Genomic DNA, 20049 nt, shown 5'->3' with positions numbered 1-20049 from the left:
CATCCATCCATCCGTCCATCCATCTGTCCATCCATCCATCATGTATGTATGTATGTATCTATCTCTATCCCTATATATCTTTATATCTATCAACTCCGCATTATCTGTTTCTATCATCCTCATCCACATCTACATTTACCCATATCTTTATCTATCATATCTATGTATACAGAATGGCACGGGTTTCCTTAAGAAGGTAGTGCATCATTTCCTATACCCAGAAAATACCAGAAAAGAGCCTAGGCAAACCCCTAGTGAGGATGTTGTAGAGGGAATTCTATCACATTATGGAAAATGAATAGGTTGTTTTGAAACGTATCCACAGATCTTTCTAACAAAATGTCAAGAATCCCATTAAATGGATGGGGCCCATGTGGCATTTTTGCACAGATAAGAAACGGGAGGTACCAAGACAGAAACGTGCCAAGCTTACTCCGGGAAGGGGTGGCAGAAACGTGGGTTTTCCTTGTGAGCCTCATCTATTTTCCTCTCTTATCCCAAAAGCTCTGAACATCATTGTTCCATCACTCAGTCACATGACAGTCCAGCTCTATCACCCTCCAGTTTGGAGATAAATTTATCCAGGACCATTGCATGAACACATCTTCCCCATCCGTCCGTGTGTGGGGTTAATGTCTACCTTCTGTTCCTCTGTAGGCACCTCAGAGGGCACGTGCTGGCTTAGATCCTGGACATCGGCAAGCAAGAGTCTGCAGGAATTATGCTGAGTGAAATAAGTCAGTCAGAGAAGGACAGCTATCGTATGTTTTCACTTATACGTGGGTCTTGAGAAACTGAACAGAAGCCCTTGGGGGAAGGGAAGGGGAAAAATAGTTAGGGAGGGAGGGAGGCAAACCACAAGAGACTCTTAAATACAGAGAACAAACTGGGGGTGGACGGAGGGAGGGGAAGATGGGTGATGGGCATTGAGGAGGGCACTTGTGGGGATGAGCACTGGGTGTTGTATGTAAGCCAATTTGACAATAAGTTATATTCATAAAAAGAAGACAGACGCTCTCTAGCCATGTGAATTTCAGTAACTTATTTTCTTTCCATAAATCGCAAGTTTTCCCATCTGAAAAATGACCATGAGACCGCTCTTGTGATGTTGCCGTGGAGCCTGAATAAGGAGTTTTGTGAGGGGCGCCTGGGTGGCGCAGTCGGTTAAGCGTCCGACTTCAGCCAGGTCACGATCTCGCGGCCCGTGGGTTCGAGCCCCGCGTCGGGCTCTGGGCTGATGGCTCAGAGCCTGGAGCCTGTTTCCGATTCTGTGTCTCCCTCTCTCTCTGCCCCTCCCCCGTTCATGCTCTGTCTCTCTCTGTCCCAAAAATAAATAAACGTTGAAAAAAAAATTAAAAAAAAAAAAAGTTTTGTGAAAGAGCCTGTACAGTGAGCCAGGTAGCAAAACACAGTAACTCCCAATGTACTTAGTAAAGGAGACGATCTGTTTATTTTCCAGGGTTGAATCCATTCTCAGTTGTTGAACTGCACGTTTCTTATTCCCCAGCTTCATTATCAAGAAGGGAATTCCATTAAGTCAGAGATGGGTTTTCTAGAAAGACATGGGTCCTGGGTTCCATCACCACAGCTGGACTCAGGTACTAGGAAGTTAAACTTGCCATCTGTCCCCTACCTCAGAAATGAGTTCAATCCAACTTTTTCCTATTATTTACTTATTTAATTTTTTATATTTATTTATTTTTTGACAAAGAGAGAGAGAGAGCGCGCAAGCCGGGAGCGGCTGAGAAAGAGGGAAAGAGAGAGATTTCCAAGCAGGCTCTGCACTGTCAGCACAGAGCCCGACATGGGGCTCGAACTCACGATGGTGAGATCACCACCCGAGCCAAAATCAAGAGTCGCATGCTTAACCGGCTGAGCCACCCAGGTGCCCTGACTTCTGTTTTTTAAAGACGAACCTTTTACAAGCAGTAAGAGGCAGGTAATATGTAACACTCTTCTATTGGGTAAAAGCATTAACCAGCTAATCACGCACATTTTCGAAACAGAAATACAAGATTTATGGAAAGAACTCTCAGGCCGCTGGTAACAAGCTTAGCAAAATCCTCTCCTTAATCATTCCATTGTGTTTCCATATGTCGTTATTGTCCTTGCATACAGCTAGGAATTTGCAAGGACAGATAGCCTCCGTTTCCATCTAAAAACGGTCAGGAAAACAGATCTACATGGAACACACAGGACAGTTTAAACACTTGCGTCTCCACAGTTTGTTGCTGACAGGTTTAGGAAAAGTAAGTCCCGTAAAAGTCACTTTGAACTGCAGCCACCAGATCACTAAAGTAGTCATTCTGAATAGTTCCACGCAGGGCCGTCATCCTGTTGTTTTGTGATACATCCACCTCTTTCGACAAGGCATAAAAAGTCCCTTCTTCCTAGTACAATGGACTTCTCTCATGGTTTTACAATTAAAAAACTTAAATACCAACTTTCCCCATCTTTTCTGAGCTAGTCACGTTACCATCTGACACACACGATCATTCCGGCCGTGGAAAGAGGGATACACATCCATCTACTTGTTACACATGGCCTTAGGGATCAACGCCAAGCTCTGTGAACAGACGCCAGATAAGACACACACACACACACACACACACACACACACACACACACACAAAAGCAACCTAGCCTTAGCTGAATTAACAGACCAGAGAATCCCTGCCAGTGAGCCAAAGGAGACTGATTGGGAATAACAGTGACAATTCTAAGGAACTGTGGTCAGAGGTAGTTTGGAATCAAGCGTAAGATGGTCAGAAAACTGTTATGTTTGTTAAAATTCCTCTTGATGGGGATTTCACAGGTTATAAATAAGTACATTTCTTTTTTAATTTTTTTAACGTTTATTGATTTTTAAGAGAGATAGAGCTCAAGAGGGGAAGGGCCAGAGAGGGAGGGAGACACAGAATCCGAAGCAGGCTCCAGGCTCCGAGCTGTCAGCCCAGAGCCCGACGTGGGGCTCGAACTCAGGACCCATGAGATCATGACCTGAGCCAAAGTTGGACGCTTCACCGACTGAGCCACCCAGGTGCCCCTAAACAGATACATTTCAAAGCTTCAATCTTGGCTGAAGCTCAGTCTTCAACTTTTAATGTCACCAGTGGGGCACGTTAACGTAGCTATCGATGACGAGCTGCAGCCGGATCAGTACTTTTGTTTCAGGAAGGACCGTGGGGCCCCTGGTTTCCCAGTGTGCACAGCTGTGGTTCACGGACAAAGGTCAGCGTGCACGTTCCGTGTCCATGGGCCATCATTGTTATTCGCCAAGCACCCTTTCCATGGGACATTTTTGTTGTTGCTGAAGGTTTTAATATTCGGTTGTTCATAAAACGTTAAGGAGGGTACGGTATCTCTTTCACCCCAAGCCCTGTGCAAGCATATTTGTCCGGTAGTTTTCCAACGCGGATGTCCCAGCGACCTTGTGTAATACCACGCTTTCGTTCTTTCTTCTCTCCTTCCTACCAGAACCATGGTTTTCTTCCAGCAGCTATCCTGACTTACAGCTTGTGAACTCGGAGGATGCTGACAGAATCCCCATCCCAGCCAGGCACGGCCAGACTATTCCCTCGGCAGTGATAAGTTTAAGAAGTCTGCTTAGACCAATCAGAATATGTGGCCATTTCGTCCAGGTTGGGGGCAGGTGACGGCCTGATGTGGCACGGTCTGACCGCCAGGAAGGACTCCCACACGCAAGATGGAGGAGAGGTGTTCTCCTTCCTCTGGCTGGAAGCGAACAACCTCCCTCTTTGCTCCAGTGGTTGCTGAGGCCCACGAAGGGAGGGCAAGACCAAGGACAGCCAAGACCGAGCTCCCTGGACCGGCCGCCCTCTCCGTCCAGACTGCCCTCTGGACGCCCCAGGGTGTGCCATGGGAAGCCTGCTTGTTGGGCGAGCACGTTTGAAGCGGGGCTCCTCTTGCTCGCGTTCCGAAAGCACCCCCCACTGATGACACCCTGCTCCCTCATAAAGAACAAGATCCCGAGGAGCTCCTCAACCTGCTGTCTACAAGCCAGGGGCCCAGAAGAGCTTGTGGTGTGGATGCCAGCCTGAGAGCAGGACAGGAGAAGAGGGGACGCCCCGGGTGAAGCCGTGAGGCAGGGACACGGGGGCAGGCTTCCTCCCTTTCTCAGCCATAATATCATATGATTTTAATAATATTTATACACATTCATATTTATACCACATAAAAATACGTATCATATGTCCTATTGGTTCTGTCTCCCTGGAGAGCCTGGCTAATGCAGGAGGAGGGAAGGGAGGGAGGAAAAGACAGCTTCCTTCACCAAAGTGGGAGGGAGGGAAAAAAATCTGCATTAGCATTCGTATCTTCCTCTTTAAAGCAAAAGAGAAATTGAGTTCAAGGGTAAAGCAATCATTTTTGTTTGGGCTAAATTTAATCGGTAATTTACTTGCCCTACTGGAAGACTGGTTTATACAAACGCAAAAAACAGATTTCTTTCCCTAATTTGCCCACATTGGGAAGTCCTAAGCCCGCATTTACTACCCAGCGTGCAAAGATTAACAGAGTAAAGAGCTCGTGGAGCGGTGACCTAACCCATATTTTACTGTAACTATACATCAACTCATATTCCAGCATCCACTGAAATCTCCAGTTGCCTCAGCATCTGTCAAGAAAATAATGGTTTTGTTGAAAACTTCTGAGTTAAAGAACATTGGAAAAAGAGCTAGGTCCCACATGAGAAAACCACTACTTGGTGAAAACACATATTCTAGTGTGCTAGTTTCAATTTTTTTTAATGCTCATTTATCATATAGTTTGGGGGGGTGGTGAGAATCCTCAGCAGGCTCCATTGCTGTCAGCACAGAGCCAAACGCGGGGCTCGATCCCACAAACCGAGAAATCACGACCTGAGCCGAAATCAAGAGTCAGATGCTTAGCCAACTGAGCCACCCAGGTGCCCCACAAAAAATTTTAAAATATATCTTTTTCTCACTAGGGACCAATGTGTAATTGCTAACACCCTTACACTGAGGTTCTGTGAGTTTTGTATGGAAAGGGAGTTTTCCACACGCTCATGTGTGTCTGACAGCCAGAACCGGTGAATGCCGAGTAGCGTCTTGTCTGAGATGAACGTGTTTTATGAGGAAGAAACAAACATTCCCTTTAGACTATTCGGGGCTGCTCTTCACGGGCATTTCTGTCACACCCTGTCTGCATTTTAAACTCTTGAGCTCTTATTAAAAAGGCAACTAATGCTCCATTCATGCCCTGAAGATGCTTCCAGATGGGGGAGGCGTTGGGTTCTGGGCAGAGTGCACATCCCCAGCCTATAGGTTGATGCAGTTCTACAGGAGCCTCTGCATCCAGCCCCAGGGATGGTCATGTGACTGCCTACAGGGACCAATGCGATGGAGACTCCTTGCAGGACGCGGGCTCTGATGCTGTGTCTAAGTCTGTAGCTCCAACATGATGGCTGGAGCTCCACCGGCCTTTTTGGACCAGAAGGCGAGTTTGAGAATGGAGTCACCTGGTAGAAAGACACACCCAGGTGCCCGAGGAAGCCACCAGGTTCAACTCACAGTGTCTACCTCTGGACTTAATTCACACGCAAAAGATGAACTTCCACCATTGCTAAAGCCATTGTATTCGGCGGTCTCTATGTCTGTGTCATGTAGCCACGTGGATGCAACCTTACACAGGGGGCCCGTAAGTTCTCATTTCTGCATAAAGCCAGCGTGGACTGGACTTGAAAAGTCCTAACGGATTCACTAGCGGTATCTTGCGCCTGTCCACCGGGCCAGCGAAGACTGCCGTATGGAACACGGCCATGGTTCCCATTTAAATTTAAATTATTTCAAAACCGGTAGGTTAATTGAGTCTTTTCATTTCTTCAGGACATGGCTTTTTCCTTAATTTCTTGCAAAACTTGCAGAGGAACATAAGAAGAAAAGCACTTAACCGCTTCAACTTTTTTGTGCAGATATTCCAAAACGTACCTTCTCTCGTTGTTACTAATAACCGCAGTGGCCGTAATTCTTTGACAGCCAGGTACTTCCAGGCCCCATGCCAGACGTTTCACTTTGCCTCTCATGAAAGCCTGCACCCCCCCCCCCCCAGGAAGTAGAAATCCTAGAACTCATCCACACTTTACAGGTGAGAAAAGTAACGTACAGAGAGGTCGTTGGACTTGCCCAAGGTCCACACGTTCACGAACTCTCAGGGATGTGAATTCAGCTCCATCGGGTTCAGCCTCCACTTCAGGATGTGTCTCCAGCTTCCCCTGTGGTCAGACGCTGGTCTAGGGGCTGCAGACGCAGCGTCAACTCCGCAGGCAGTGTCCCTGCTTTGGTCTTCATATGCTGGGCAAAATCAACGTATGACGCACTGGGTCTCAAGAAGTACCATGGAGAGAAGAGACAACGCAGCCTCTGACACAGGCTGCTTTCTGACGTGATCCTGACCACCGGCTGTGGGATGCCTAAAGCCGAACTGACACTAACACAGAAGCCAGGTGGAGCTGGTGGATGGATCCTGATGTCGGGTTTAGGGGGTCTCTCCTGAGAGAAATCTAACAGATTTCACAGATACAAGAGACGCCACGGGCTCGGCAGCCGGCGTGCAGCCTGGAATGCTCAGGTACGTGCATGGGACCGGGCTATACCGCGAGAGGTGTTCACCTGCTGGGAGTTGCCGAGATTTCGGGGGTACTGGAGCGAGCCAGCCTTCGGGAAACGATCTAAGAAGCAAGAAAGTGTTGGGTCTTGAACCTGGGAATTTGCTGGAATCGTGCTCTTAAATCGGCATCCATTTCTCTTTGTGGACAGGTCTCAACTCTTTGAGAATGAGGTTAATCGAAAGGTTAATGGCAGCTGTGCCACTGGCGAGGTCTGCCACTGTCCAGGGGATATCGCCTAAGAGGAAGATGAAGTTAATCAAAAAATGGGAGGGATGCTCAGGCAGATTTAGGAAGAATAACTACCAGGGATGTGGGGAGCTCCCAGGGCTCTGACCTGGTGGAAGGCTCTCATCCCACTTTAGGGATCGAACCATCAAAAGGGCTCACTGGCACAGGGAAGTCACGGCACGGGGCTGAGCACCAAGCCCGAGGTGCGGGCGCCTGGTTCAAGGGAGGAACCAGGCTCCCTCCACCCGCTCAGGCTGACCTGGGTCTCGTGGGGACCCTCCACTGAGTGCAGCACAGCGGGAAACGCACACTTTTCTCGTGGAACGATGCTTTTCAAAATTGCTTTCCTTTTTAAGGATCCCTTCCTTCAAGGAGGTTAAGCTTTACATCATGACTGGACCACAGAGGAGGGCCGCTGTCAACCTCCTGAAGGCTGAGAAAAGGCTCTCTCGCGAATAGACGCTTTTCCAAAGAAGACACCCAGATGGCCAACGGACACATGGAAAGATGCTCAACATCACGCATCATCAGGGAAACACAAATCAAAACCACAGTGAGATACCACCTCACACCGGTCAGAGTGGCCAAAATTAACATCTCAGGAAGCAACAGATGTGGAGAAGCGGGAACGCTTTTGCACTGTTGTTGGGAATGCAAACTGGTGCAGCTGCTCTGGAAAACAGAAGGGAGGTTCTAAAAAAATTAAAACGAGAACTACCCCTATGATCCAGCAATTGCACTACTAGGTATTTATCCAAAGGACACAAAAATGCTAATTCAAAGGGACACACGGACCCCAATGTTTATAGCAGCACTATCGACAATAGCCAAAGTATGGAAAGAGCCCAAATGTTCATCTACTGATGAATGGATAAAGAAGATATAGTATATCCATATCCATATCCATATCTATATCCAGACACACACACGCACAATAGAATACCACTCAGCAATAAAAAAGAACGAAATCTTGCCATTTGCAACAACCTGGATGGAACCAGAGGGTATTATGCTAAGTGAAATGTCAGTCGGAAAAAGACAGATATCATATGATTTCACTCATATGTAGAATTTGAGAAACTCAACAGATGAATATAGGGGAAGGGAAGGAAAAATAAGAAAAAAACAGAGAGAGAGGCAAACCCTAAGAGACTCTCAAATACAGAGAATAAACTAGGGTTGCTGGAGGGGAGGGGTTGGGGGATGGGCTAGATGGGAGATGGGCATTGGGAGGGCACTTGGGATGAGCACTGGGTGTCATAGGTAAGAGACTAATCTCTGGGTTCTACTCCTGAAGCCAAGACTACAGTGTATGTTAACTAACTTGAAAAAAAAATAAAAAAGAAAAGCTATGTCTATAATAGACCAGGAATGGCCTTAAAAATTACGTACCACAAACTCTAGGCTTTTGTATCGCCTTAATAGTCTTTCTATTCATAAATGGTTGAAAAACATTTAAAAAGCATACTTCCTGGGGATATGTGTAAATTACATGGAATTCAAACTCCAGCTTCCACGGACAGTTTTGGTGTCACTCAGCCACCCCATCCGTGTCTGTCACAAAGCCAAAGCTTTAGAGCTATGCTGTCCAATCCAAGAGCCATTAGCACGCATGGCTATTTAAATCTAAGTTACAGTTGGCCCCTAAACAACATAGGTTTGAAGTGCGTGGGTCCACTTGTACATGGATTTTTTTTCTGATAAATCCGGTATCGTACTGTAAATGCATTTTCTCTTCCTTGTCTTTGTAATACTATTTCTTTTCTCTAGCATACCTCATTGTAAGAATACGGTGTATAATACACAGAACATCCACAATCTGTCAATCAACTGTTTATGTTATTGGTTAGGCTTCTGGTCAATGGTAGGCTATCAGTGGTTACGTTTCTGTGGAGCTCTGAGTTATACATGGATTTTTCAATGGTGCAAGGGGCTGGCGCCCCTAACCCCTGTGTTGTTCAAGGGTCAAGCGTAATTAAATCACACAAAAATTCAGTTACTTGCTGACATTAGTCATGTTGCCAGAGCTCAATGACCACGTGTGGCTGCCATATTGGACGGCTCAGGTAACACAACCAACATTTGTATCAAGGCAGAAAGTTCTATCAGTACTGTCTACTCTAGACTCATTTTTTGGCCTCGCCCATTCAGACAAACTCCTGGGTCTTACCTCTAACCAGGTCCCAATGGCCATACTTAGGAAGTACACCCCGAGGTCTTTAATTTGTCTTCAACACCGCCATCATCTCCATAGACCCAGTACTCAGCGCTTTCTGCCTGGACTATCAAAGGAGGTCCCAGCATGGTCTTCCTGCTTCCATGGCTCACCACCCCAATTTTGTTCTCCTTTTGGTATTCAGAGCGATATTTTAAAAGTAGATCATGAATCAGAAGAGACTTAAACACGATAAATGAGAAATCCTTCCGCACAACTCATGGCTGGTGAGGGTCTACATAATCCAGAGTCTGCCTCCTCAGACCTCATGGTCTCCAGTCACTACTCCCCCGCTTCCCTCGACCTTTCCATCCGGAGGCGCACCACGCTGGCCTCTGCTTTGGGTCTTGGCAACCACTTTCCCTCCTGTCTGGAAAGCCAGCTCTTGTCAGATCTTCCCACGTTGGATCCTTCTTGGCATTCTGTCTCAGTTCAAATGTCACCTCCGCAGTGACGCTCCAGCCTCCAAGGGCTCACCTTGCTACACCCTGTTTTATTTCCTGCCAAGCATAGATCAATTTGGAATTCCTCTTGCTCAATGATTTTTTTTTACTCATTTGCCAGCCGCTCCCCTGAGTGGGATGTGAGCTCTGCGGGATCCCCAACACAAAGGCCAGTGCTCGGCACATCCCGGGAGCCCAGGAACTGCAGGGATGGACTGTTCTCTGGAGCGCCTACAAAAGGAGTTACATCACGAGCATATCTACGCACTGACAGCAACTGGTCATACACGAGCCGGGGCTGTGATAAGCACCCGGAAACCAGCAACAGCAGACACACTCTGACTTATTTTGTGCGGCGTCGCTTTAAAGGCGCTGGGGTTCAGCCGCCACCGTCTCATTATAAATCACCTCCGGAGAGGACGCCTCATTAGGGGCATCAAAGGCCCCAGAGTGGGCTGAAAAGAAAAGGCAGTGGCTTTGTGCATGATAAATAATTCATTTTCAGACGCCTTTCCTATTTCAGTAAGACTTCTCAATTTCACATTTTTTATGAGTATGATTTGTGGATTTGCATCTTCCAAAGATCCTTTTGCATACTGAACTGATCAGCAGTCCAAACCCTGTTTTCACAAGGAGGGCGGTGGCGGGCACTGGTGGGGAGCACGGCCTCCGGAGCCCATCCGTCTGGAATCTATTTCCAGTTCAGCTTCTTGGCTGGACTGCTTGGGGCATCCTTCAACTGTGTGCCCTCCCGCATCTGTGAAATGGGAGAGAAGCAGCCTCACCGGGGCCTTGTGGGAATTTAATGCCTTAATATAGAGAAGGAGGGGCCCCTGGGAGGCTGAGTCGGTGAAGTGTCTGATTCTTGATCTCAGGGTCATGAGTTCAAGCCAGTGCTGGGCATCTCTCTCTGTGTCTCTCTCTGTCTCTCTCCAGATAGATAGATAGATATGGGAGACAGGGAGAGGGGTGAATGCAGCGCCGTGCCTGATACATAATTAGCATCAGGAATCTGGTGTCACTATTGTGAACGCTCTTTGGGGCGGCCATGCCTATTCACCAAGCACAAAGCGAGAATGCTTCTTGAAAGCAGAGACTTTCCTCAAGGGCTATTGCAGCAACTTAATTTGCACTTGGTGGAGAAGTATAAAAAATGAAAGCAGGGGTGTGCTATCCAGTGTGACTGAATTTTCAAAAAGTCTGAGTAAAACAACAGAGGGTATCTGGCATATTAATTAACGGGCTGACACAGGAAAAGAATACCATGAAAAGTCAAACAAAAAAGAGCCAAGAATCCGCTTTCATGCGAAACATAAAAAGAAATGTCATTACTGGAGCCAGGAAAGATAGTTTCCTACTGTAACGCGGGAGCCTCTTCTCTGGTTCTGACCGTGGCGGGTGACTGGCAGGGAAACGCTACCTGTGCTCCCTTCGGAGGTGGCGGGGGACAAACGACCCTGCGTTACCCTATCTCCGCGTGCAGGCCAGGGGGCGGTGAGGCCGCTCTCTGGGCATCGACGACGGGGCGGTACCCTGCCTTCCGCGGGGTGTGCCGATGCGAAGAAGGCCTGGGCTGGTGGGAGAACACGCAGGCAAGGAGGATATGCCAGGAGACTAAGTCGTGAAGGTCCTGAAGGTCAGCGAGAGAGTGGGCCGATGAAAAGAAAGGTCGTTTTCTAAAATGTTTTTTTAACATTTATTTATTTTTGAGAAGAGAGAGACAGAGCATGAGCAGAGGAGGAGAGAGAAAGCGGGAGACACAGAATCTGAGACAGGCTCCAGGCTCCGAGCTGTCAGCACAGAGCCCGACGTGGGGCTCGAACTCAGAACCACGAGATCATGACCTGAGCCGAAGTCGGACGCTTAACCGACTGAGCCACCCAGGCACCCCAAAAGTTCGTTTTTCACTGGATTCTTAACGCAGGGCTTAGGAGCACCGACCCCAGCACAGTCGAAAATCCACATATAACTTTTGACAACCCCCCACCCCAGAACGTAACTATTCACAGCCTACTGGTGACCAACATCCTTATTGGTAATATAAATAGTCAGTGAGTACACATTTCGTGTATTCTGTGTATTATACTGCACTCTTGCAATCAAGCAAGCTAGACACGATAAACGTTACTAAGAAAGGCATAATGAGGGGCGCCTGGCTGGCTCAGTGGGTTGAGCGTCTGACTTCGGCTCAGGTCATGATCTCATCATCTCATGGGTTCGAGCCCCGCGTCGGGCTCTGTGCTGACAGCTCGGAGCCTGGAGCCTCCTTCAGATTCTGTGTCTCCCTCTCTCTCTGCCCCGGCCCTGCTCGTGCTCTGTCTGTCTCTCTCTCTCAAAAACAAATAAACATTAAAAAACAAAGATACTTAAGAGAAGTATGAGGAAAAGAACACATTTATAGTACTGGACTGTATTTACTGGAAAACCTCCCCTTTTAAGCGGACCTGTGAAGTTCAAACCTGTGTTGTTCAAGGGTCAGCTGTGCTTATGGAGAAGAGGGTATTAGATCCAGGAAAGCTTGCTTAAGATGCATTTCATCAGAATGTTTACGATATAGTCAGTTATATGGCCATCCAAATGCGGGCGAGCTTTGCATGCTGGGTTGATGGAAATGGAATAGGCTCCTGATTCAGGAGGACAGGCCCTGATCAGAGAGTTAAGAAGGGGTACATGAGACAAGGAGGGAAGGCGCTGTTTGAGGGTTACTTTCTCATAATGCCAAGAACCACGTAAGACGAGAGCTGAGCAGCAGTCAGGTGAGTGAAGGTTCTGGTGAGGTCTACGCTTCACCGCTCGGGCTTGCGGTTCTCTGGGCGACCACATCCCCCATTCACGCTAAGAAGCAGAAGGCATCTGAGTGTGGCATCGCCAGCGAGTCAGGAGAAGTAAACTGGCATCTAGCCACTTCTACTTTGGAAGGGGGCTGGAAGATCGGAAGGGCTTAGGTGGGGTTCGACCAGGATGGGATGAAGGAGGACACAGAGGGTACGCAAAGGGATGCACTAGGGTGTCGTCTCTATGGCTCTTATCTATTACAGCTGCCGATGGTGTGATCTCAACCATCAAAAATAACTCGAGTGTTTGCATCCTCTGACTTGACTACTGTCCCCACCGTGCACGAGGAAATCGTGGGTTAGACAGAGCAGAAGAGTCAACAAGGATCAAGGAAGACTCCCCGGAAGAGGTGACAGGGGAATGGGCTCTACAAAGACCTATGAGATGCATTTGTGTTCTCATTAGAGTAAGTTTTAAGGTCATATACTGTACTTCATGAGAAGCACAGGACACACCTGACTCTTTGATCTTGTTTAAAAACCCTGCTGGCCTTCCCCAAGGATCTAAAGACACGTCTACACCCTCACATCACTGTAAACATCACAGAATGTCACCATCGCCAAATGGTTCATCAGGGTGAGAGTCTTCTGATGGTTTGCACAGATTATGATGTTCCACTTGACTGTATCTCTGATTACGTCCTGCTGAAAGTCTCACCCCACTTCCGATGACTAACACTTGGCAGTCAAGGCTGAACGGCACACAGTGGGAGCCCCATCAAGAGCCCGAGAGAGGAGGCACATTCCTACCATCCACAGGAGAGTGGCACCACCCACCTGTATTCCCAGACTTAGAGCAGCGACCACAACTACAGCATCCAGACAGCCACCACCCAGCAGGATCCAAAACATGTTAGTTTTACTTTGGAATTGAGAGCACGTGCTACTGTTTTCAAGGACAAGCTCGTACGGCATTCACGCCGATAAATATCAGTTATTATTGGGCGGAAGCCCAAAACACTTGCTTTACCCAGACCCTGGAGGCAGGTAGGAGAGAAGGATGTTGAAAGGCCTTGAGGAACCGGAGCCTCCCTCCCCAGCCCCCACCCAGAACGTTCCAGCTCTTTTAAGAAGTGCAAACACTTCTTTCCAGAATCAGACACTGACAAGCAGTTACAGACGTGCACCAATTGCATTAATGTTAATGCACACTTAATGACCTTTTCCTCAGGACTCTCTTCCTAAGGACAAAAATATATCTACCTACAAGATCGTAAGGCATCATTTCCTGAACGTCAAAAAGTAATGTAATAAAACTCTTAGAAATACATGAATGGATTTTTTTTTTAAAAAAAAAGGTTTTATGGCTGTAGACATCAGGGAAAAAATGGGCAAAACACGGAGTAAGAAATAAACGTCTTTTGGGAAATTAGCTTTGAATGTTAGTACTTAACCGCGTCTCATTTCAAAGCTTTCCTGGGGATGGAATCGTACGTCACACAAAGAATGGAGGGGCCGTGAGCCCCACCCCAAATGGATCTTAAATCCTTAATAACAGTATCAGCTGTCACAACTGCATTTGCCTTCAGCATTATTTTCGGAAAACTACAGTTCTCTCCGTTCAAATGCACGGTCCGGGGGTATTTTAATTTCCGAGATTTTACAAGAACAAGTGAAACAGGCATGTTTTTCCTCTTGGTGGTAATTAGGGGGAGGAGGGGGATTTCTACTACAGAAAAGGTCTGTGGATGTGGCTGCATGGAAATTAAATACCCCCCAAACTTCTGCATGTTACAACCCACGACCTGTGGGATTAGAAGGCAAGTGGTAAATCGTGGAGAATACGTGCAGTGAGGTGCCAATCAGAAGGTCAGCATCGCTCATACACAGAAACAGAACGTAGAAGGTGGTGTCCGTGGGCCGGGGGTAAGAGGGGGGAATTCATGTGTAGATGGCGGAGAGGGTTTCAGGGCTGAGGGCTGAGAAAGTTTCTGAGATCTGTTGCACAATAATGTGAACATATTTAACACCAATGGACTGCACGGTTGGAAGCGGTTAAGAGGGTAAATTTCACGTGACGTGTTTTTGCCATAATAAAAAAAGAGATTTTTTAATAACAAAGTCCTAAGAAATGAAATTCCCAATAGGGAAAGGAAATGGGTAAGAGCAAATGTTTGATGGGGAAATTTGCAAATGAACCAAAAGAGGGCAAATTTAGGCAGCAATAAAAAAAATTGAAGCAACGACGAGGTATCATTTTTGCTTAATAAATTGCCTATGTTAAGATTTTAATATCCTAAGTTTGTGAGTCATAGGGAAATGGGTACCATCATACACAGCAGGTAGAAATATATTGGTTAAACTTACCGGAGGGCAGTTTGGCGACTGTTATCAGAAAAATTACAATATTGCATATCATTTGATTCACATCCCTTGGTTTGAATTTATTCCCAAAAGTATGTGCAGGAATCAGTCGGAGCTGTGTGCAAAGATCTCTGTACAAAAATGTAAACCATAGGCTATTTCATAATAGGAGATCTCTTACCTATTTTAGGTCTGTGTGTGAACCGTGGAGACACAGGGGAAGCTTTCTGGATGAGCCTAAAACCCAGACTCCTGTTTTCCCCCCCATCTTTCCTTCACACCCGTGCCCAATGCAGGGGAAAGTCCAATCACCTACCCACTAAGACGGACCTGGAAGTGTCCACCTTGCCATGTCTCCACTGTCCTGGCTGCAGTCTCCTGGGGCCGTCCAGGATGGCGTCAGTGTCCGTCCTTCCTTCTCCCACCGTCACATGCTTTTAGCTGGACACATGGCCTCTTGGGATAGAGCTCACTCTCGCCCCTCCCCCGCAGCTACAGGTGGTCACTCGGCTGAGTTCAGGGCTGGCGGGCTCGGGGCACAGGTGCTGTATTCAGGGACAGGCTGTCCTTGACGGAAAGGAACACATCCTCCCGCTGTCCCTCTGCCTATTCCTGCTGGCTGCCACAGGGACACGTTTGTTATTATTCTGAGGCCATGGGGAGGAGGTCAATAGCTTTGGGGATAGAGGGAGGCTATGTCCTAACTCCCTGGAGGCATCAGAGAAGCCCCGGGCTGCTCACACTCTTACAGGACAGGTGAGGGACGAGTAAACGCCTAGCTCATTAGATCCGGGTTATTGGACAGCATCCAGCGTGCAGGTCCTAACTCTCTCTGACATCTCTCTGGCTCTCCCAAATCTACTCTCCACCTACAGCCGGAGCGTTCTTCTAAACACATACATCAGTCCATGTGCCACCCTGCTGAGAGCCTTGCAGCGGCTCCAAATCACATTTGAAGATCCACCCCCTCGTTCTAGCTTATGAGCGCCCGGTGGCCACGATCTCAACCCAGAGCGCCTTCCCCTCACTCATCATGGTCCCGGTGAGCTGGCGCGCCTTCCGTTTCTCTAATATTTCAAGAACGTGTGATGCAGATGAATAGACGCGTGGATATCAGATCTCCTTCAAGTATCTCGCAACGAACACAGGTTGAACAAAGACACAGTGGAAGTGAAATGAAGTGGCACAACGACCGTGTAGTGAGGACAGTCTCTCTAGCAATGGCCAGAGTTCTTTTCCCAACCAAGTCAAAGGCAACATGAAGCCGCCTTCTCAGGAAGGGGGACGCAGAACACTCCAAATATAAAAGACTGGGGAGTCAGGACCCTGAAGGCTTCACCCTTAGCTCCAAAGGAAGATATTCCAAGATCACTGGTAAAACGTCATCGGACCAAAAGTGCCCTTACCATTCATTCAATTCAGCTCAAGAATCAGTGAGCACGTACACAGTGTCTAGCACACTCTTTTTACGCCATGAAATATGGCGGCCGGGGCCAAACCCCTTTCCCGGAAGAATTGACAACATTGTTGTCAGGGCGCTGTCTATTCTTTGCATCGAGGGGTGAAATGAACAAAGTAATAGCTACCATTTATTGTATGTTTGCTCTGGACCGGACACAGTTCCAAGCACTCCTGAGTTATCATTTTAGCCTCCTACTAGCCTATGAGTAAGTATTATCTCTTCTCCCCCTTTAGATGAGGAAACGGAGGCACCGTGAGCGAAATCAGCACGTTTGCATAGCTGGCAAGTGGAGGCTCGGATTCCGTTATGTTATTTTGCTTCCTGGGGGTTTCCTAAAGATCAAGACAGAAAACACACACAGGTGTTCAAGATGAGTCTCCACTTCCTCAAGTGGAAATGAAGGAGGATTGTTATAAATATGGCACAAATAATCATTTTCCTCTTGTTTCCTTGCAACAGAGTTTAAGCAACGTGCCATGCTAAAAGAGAGATTAACTAGCCTTCCTTCCAAGAGGTACGGCCATATGACTACGTGCCGATTGGATGTAAGCAGAAATATTGTGTCGGATCCTTCTTTCTCGAAAGCTCATTTTCTTGAGCTTCTTCACTTCTGACTTTTTCTGGTCTACCGAACATGGATATGTTGGCCAGCCCTCCGGCAACCATCTTGGACCCTAGGGTTACCATGAGGGTGGAAGTCACGCCCTCAAACCACCGAGGCAGAGAGAAAGAAGGAACGAGGCATGGGCCACCACACCGAAACCAGACCACTAACCTTAGGATTTCCTGCACGTGAAAAAAGAAACGCATCTGTATTTTGGCCACTACTGGCTGGGTCAGAGCAGGCTGGGTGGGCGAGGAGCCCTCTTGATTTCAAACAAATGTAATTCCTAAATGGCGAAATGCACGACTAGGTCTTGGCTGTCTCGTCACGCGATCGTACGGTACTACGCCCATCGTAGCTAGACGGCGGGGTAAGATGAAAATGGTCACAGACCAGCAGAGGCCCGAGAGGCGCCTTGTCGGAGTGGGGATTCACGCGTGTTACGGGGAACGGTGGGGTTGGGGATACGTGATGGGGGCGTCAGGGACACGTGAGGCAGGAGGAACGCTGAGTGCGGGAAACGAACAGGACGCTAACCTAGGCTGAGCAAAGCCACAGAAGCCGTGCCGAGCACTGCAAAGAGCTCATTTGACCAAAGGTGCTGCACAGGAGCAAATTCAAATAATTCCTTGTTCGAGATAAATGGTCTTGCCATCCCCAGTAATAGAACCACTCACTAATAGCCTAACCAAAGGAGTGCTACCCTCACACGTGGAAAGATACACCAAGGGACGCTTAGCGCCTCCAAAAAAAAACACAAAACAAAGTTAAAAGGAGCCCTTATCAAGGACGTACCCCAAACTGTTACATTTCCTAACGAACGGCATAATAAGGAAACTGCCGTCACTAGGCAACTGTCCATGCTACCTTTTATTGAAAGATTGATTCCCAATGCTCTTTCTCTACGGATACAATAACACTTGTCGATATTTTCTAATAGATGGTGTGGAGGAGACACCAGGCAGGCAGTGGATAGGTCGACTCATGTTTTACATCCGACAGGAAAAGTAGTTTTGGTAAACAGGGGAAAGCTCACCTTATGGTCGGCAGACCAACATGCCCAAGCTTTTGCACTGTGAAAATCCACGATTAAAAAAGGTATCGTTCCTCTGTAGGGGCTCCTGAAGAGTCCGAGGTACAGGCAGGGCTCTATGGGGCATGTGTGTGTTTCGCTTAGGGGAACGCGGAGGACGGGTGTTCCCACAGGCGGTGGACTGTGTGACACAGAAACCAGGGGCTGGTCCTTCCAAGGAGAAAAGCCCATCTCTGTTTCATGAACCCTAAAGAACACGTAGACAGACTTACCGTCTTTAATCTTTTCCAAATAGGTAACCCTTGAGTGGAATACCATTAACTTCTTTCCTAGGTCGTGTTTTATTTATTTCTAACTAGCTGCCAACATGAACAGGTTGGCATTTCACGTTCAAACTGGATTTATGGCTTCCTTGGAAAATCGGTAGCTCGTACGAACTGAGAAGCGGGCGTGGCTTTCCCGCGTGGCTGACGCTAGCTGCAGCTTTGAGAGGGGGCAGGCGTCTGCCATGCGACCTGCTACGTTTCCCTCACACTTGATCGATGTGGTCTCTGGGGGTGGATGTATTTGAGATTGTTAAAGTCTACACTGTATGATGGAAGCACATCTATTAAATGATCCATATTTTTCCATATAATGAAGATCCAAATCTAATACTTGGAGTTTGATGATTTTGTAACTAATATTCTCAGAATATGATTTAGAGAGAACACATTTTTGAGACTCAGCTTTGTGTAGCAGACTTCGCGGGTCAGGTACCCTACCCCCCAACCCTGGTTCCTGGTTCTCTGACAATTCCCCGCCAGGTGTGGGGGGCAGCCTGGAGCCTTTCTTTCCCTTGGGTTCTGTATTAACAGCCCAAGGCAGGGACCTTCTTACCATGGCCAGCGGTATGACGCCCATCAAGTCCTTCGGACTCACGTAGATCTTGGATACGCCCAAGTCAGACGTGATGTCTCCTGGATACTCGACCTGCCACGTGACAAGCTGTGTGGCCGGCGGGTCACTGGGCTCCTCTATCTGTACGTCAACCTGCATGACTTCATCGGAGGCGTCATCCACACTAGAGAGAAGCAGAGAAGAGCAACGTTGAGAGACTGGCGAGTGGTGATGCTCAGCAGGCCCTGGGCCGCACCTGTCATTTCCGCGCGTGCGTCCTCGTGCACGCCTGTGTGTTCCCATCGTCCCCGTGAAGGGCGTCTCAAGACGCAGCGTCAAAGAAACATGCCACGTCCAACGTGACTCGCGGCACCGGGCTGGTCTGAGACATCACCGCTCCCTGTGTTTGAGCAGGCGCTCACGGAGAGTCATGAACAGCGGGCATGCCTTTTCCTAAATGCTTTCCCTCACCTCGTCCCCTCATCATCATTAGGATTCTTTCCCCCACTCCCCGAAATCTATAGGCTGCTTATATCGGACTTTCCAGAGCCACGGCCAGCCCGGAACTTTCAAGGTGTCCGAGGGAGACGTGGCTCTGCTATCTGGTGGGGGGGAGACAGAGCCGCACAGACACAGAGGTGAGGCACGAACGGGAGGGCGAGGCCACGGGGGCCACGCTGATAGGCAGGGAGAAGCAGCCGGATGTCGCTTGGGGATTGGAGTAGTCGTAGCAATTATTAGTGTTTAGACATGTTTTTCGCCTGTAAACATGCGTCTGGAAACGAACCACGTGAGACTATCAGGGTGATCTTTGCCACTGTCTGTGTCAGTTTAATTGACCGGCCACCTCCTCTGCCTCTTCACAGACTGCTTTCACAAAATGCCTGCTCTGGTATATCATGGGTGGAAGAAAGGCAGGGGTGGGGCCGGCCGCTCCCTGAGGGAGGGAAGAGTGCAGAGGGTACAGGGAAGGATTAGCCGAGGAGGCAGCTACGAGAGACGCTTTTTAAGCCTCAGTGGCCAACGCAACTCTCACCTGTCAGATCCGTCTCTGAAGATTCGGATGTCACGTAATTGCAAAATGACCACTGACACCTGACACTCAGGACTACAAGGTTTGTCTTCTTATACACACAGAGCTACTGAAACATGTGTCTCACACCATCAGACCCGAGAAGAAGCTCAGAGGCACATGGTGGGGCTTCCTGGGGGCTTTCTTCTCAAAGTAGGGGATGGGCCGGAATCCTGGAATAGGGGCAGCTATAATGAAAGGAGGCAGGGGGAAGAAAGGAGAAAGAGGAAGGGGAAAGGGAAGGGGAGGGGAGGAAGGGAGGAGGAGAAGGAAGAGGGGGAGGAGGGGGGAGGAGGAGGGGGGAGGAAAAGGAGGAGGAGGAGAAA

The 20049-nt window shown here is 48.2% G+C and overlaps 1 protein-coding gene across 2 annotated transcripts in view; it reads right to left on the bottom strand.

Moving 5' to 3' along the window:
• The window catches only part of TMEM132D (transmembrane protein 132D), a 558778-nt gene that overhangs the window by 158501 nt on the left and 380228 nt on the right, over positions 1-20049 (bottom strand). For both annotated transcript variants that reach the window (XM_043557302.1, XM_043557301.1), the window contains one exon: positions 18652-18835. In XM_043557302.1, the coding sequence (XP_043413237.1) occupies positions 18652-18835 (184 nt within the window). The remainder of the gene's footprint in view (positions 1-18651; positions 18836-20049) is intronic.

This window comes from Prionailurus bengalensis, chromosome D3, assembly GCF_016509475.1.
Source record: "Prionailurus bengalensis isolate Pbe53 chromosome D3, Fcat_Pben_1.1_paternal_pri, whole genome shotgun sequence".
Taxonomy (NCBI): domain Eukaryota; kingdom Metazoa; phylum Chordata; class Mammalia; order Carnivora; family Felidae; genus Prionailurus; species Prionailurus bengalensis.
Note: the sequence above shows the minus strand (reverse complement) of the source record. Positions and strands in the feature narration are given on the sequence as shown.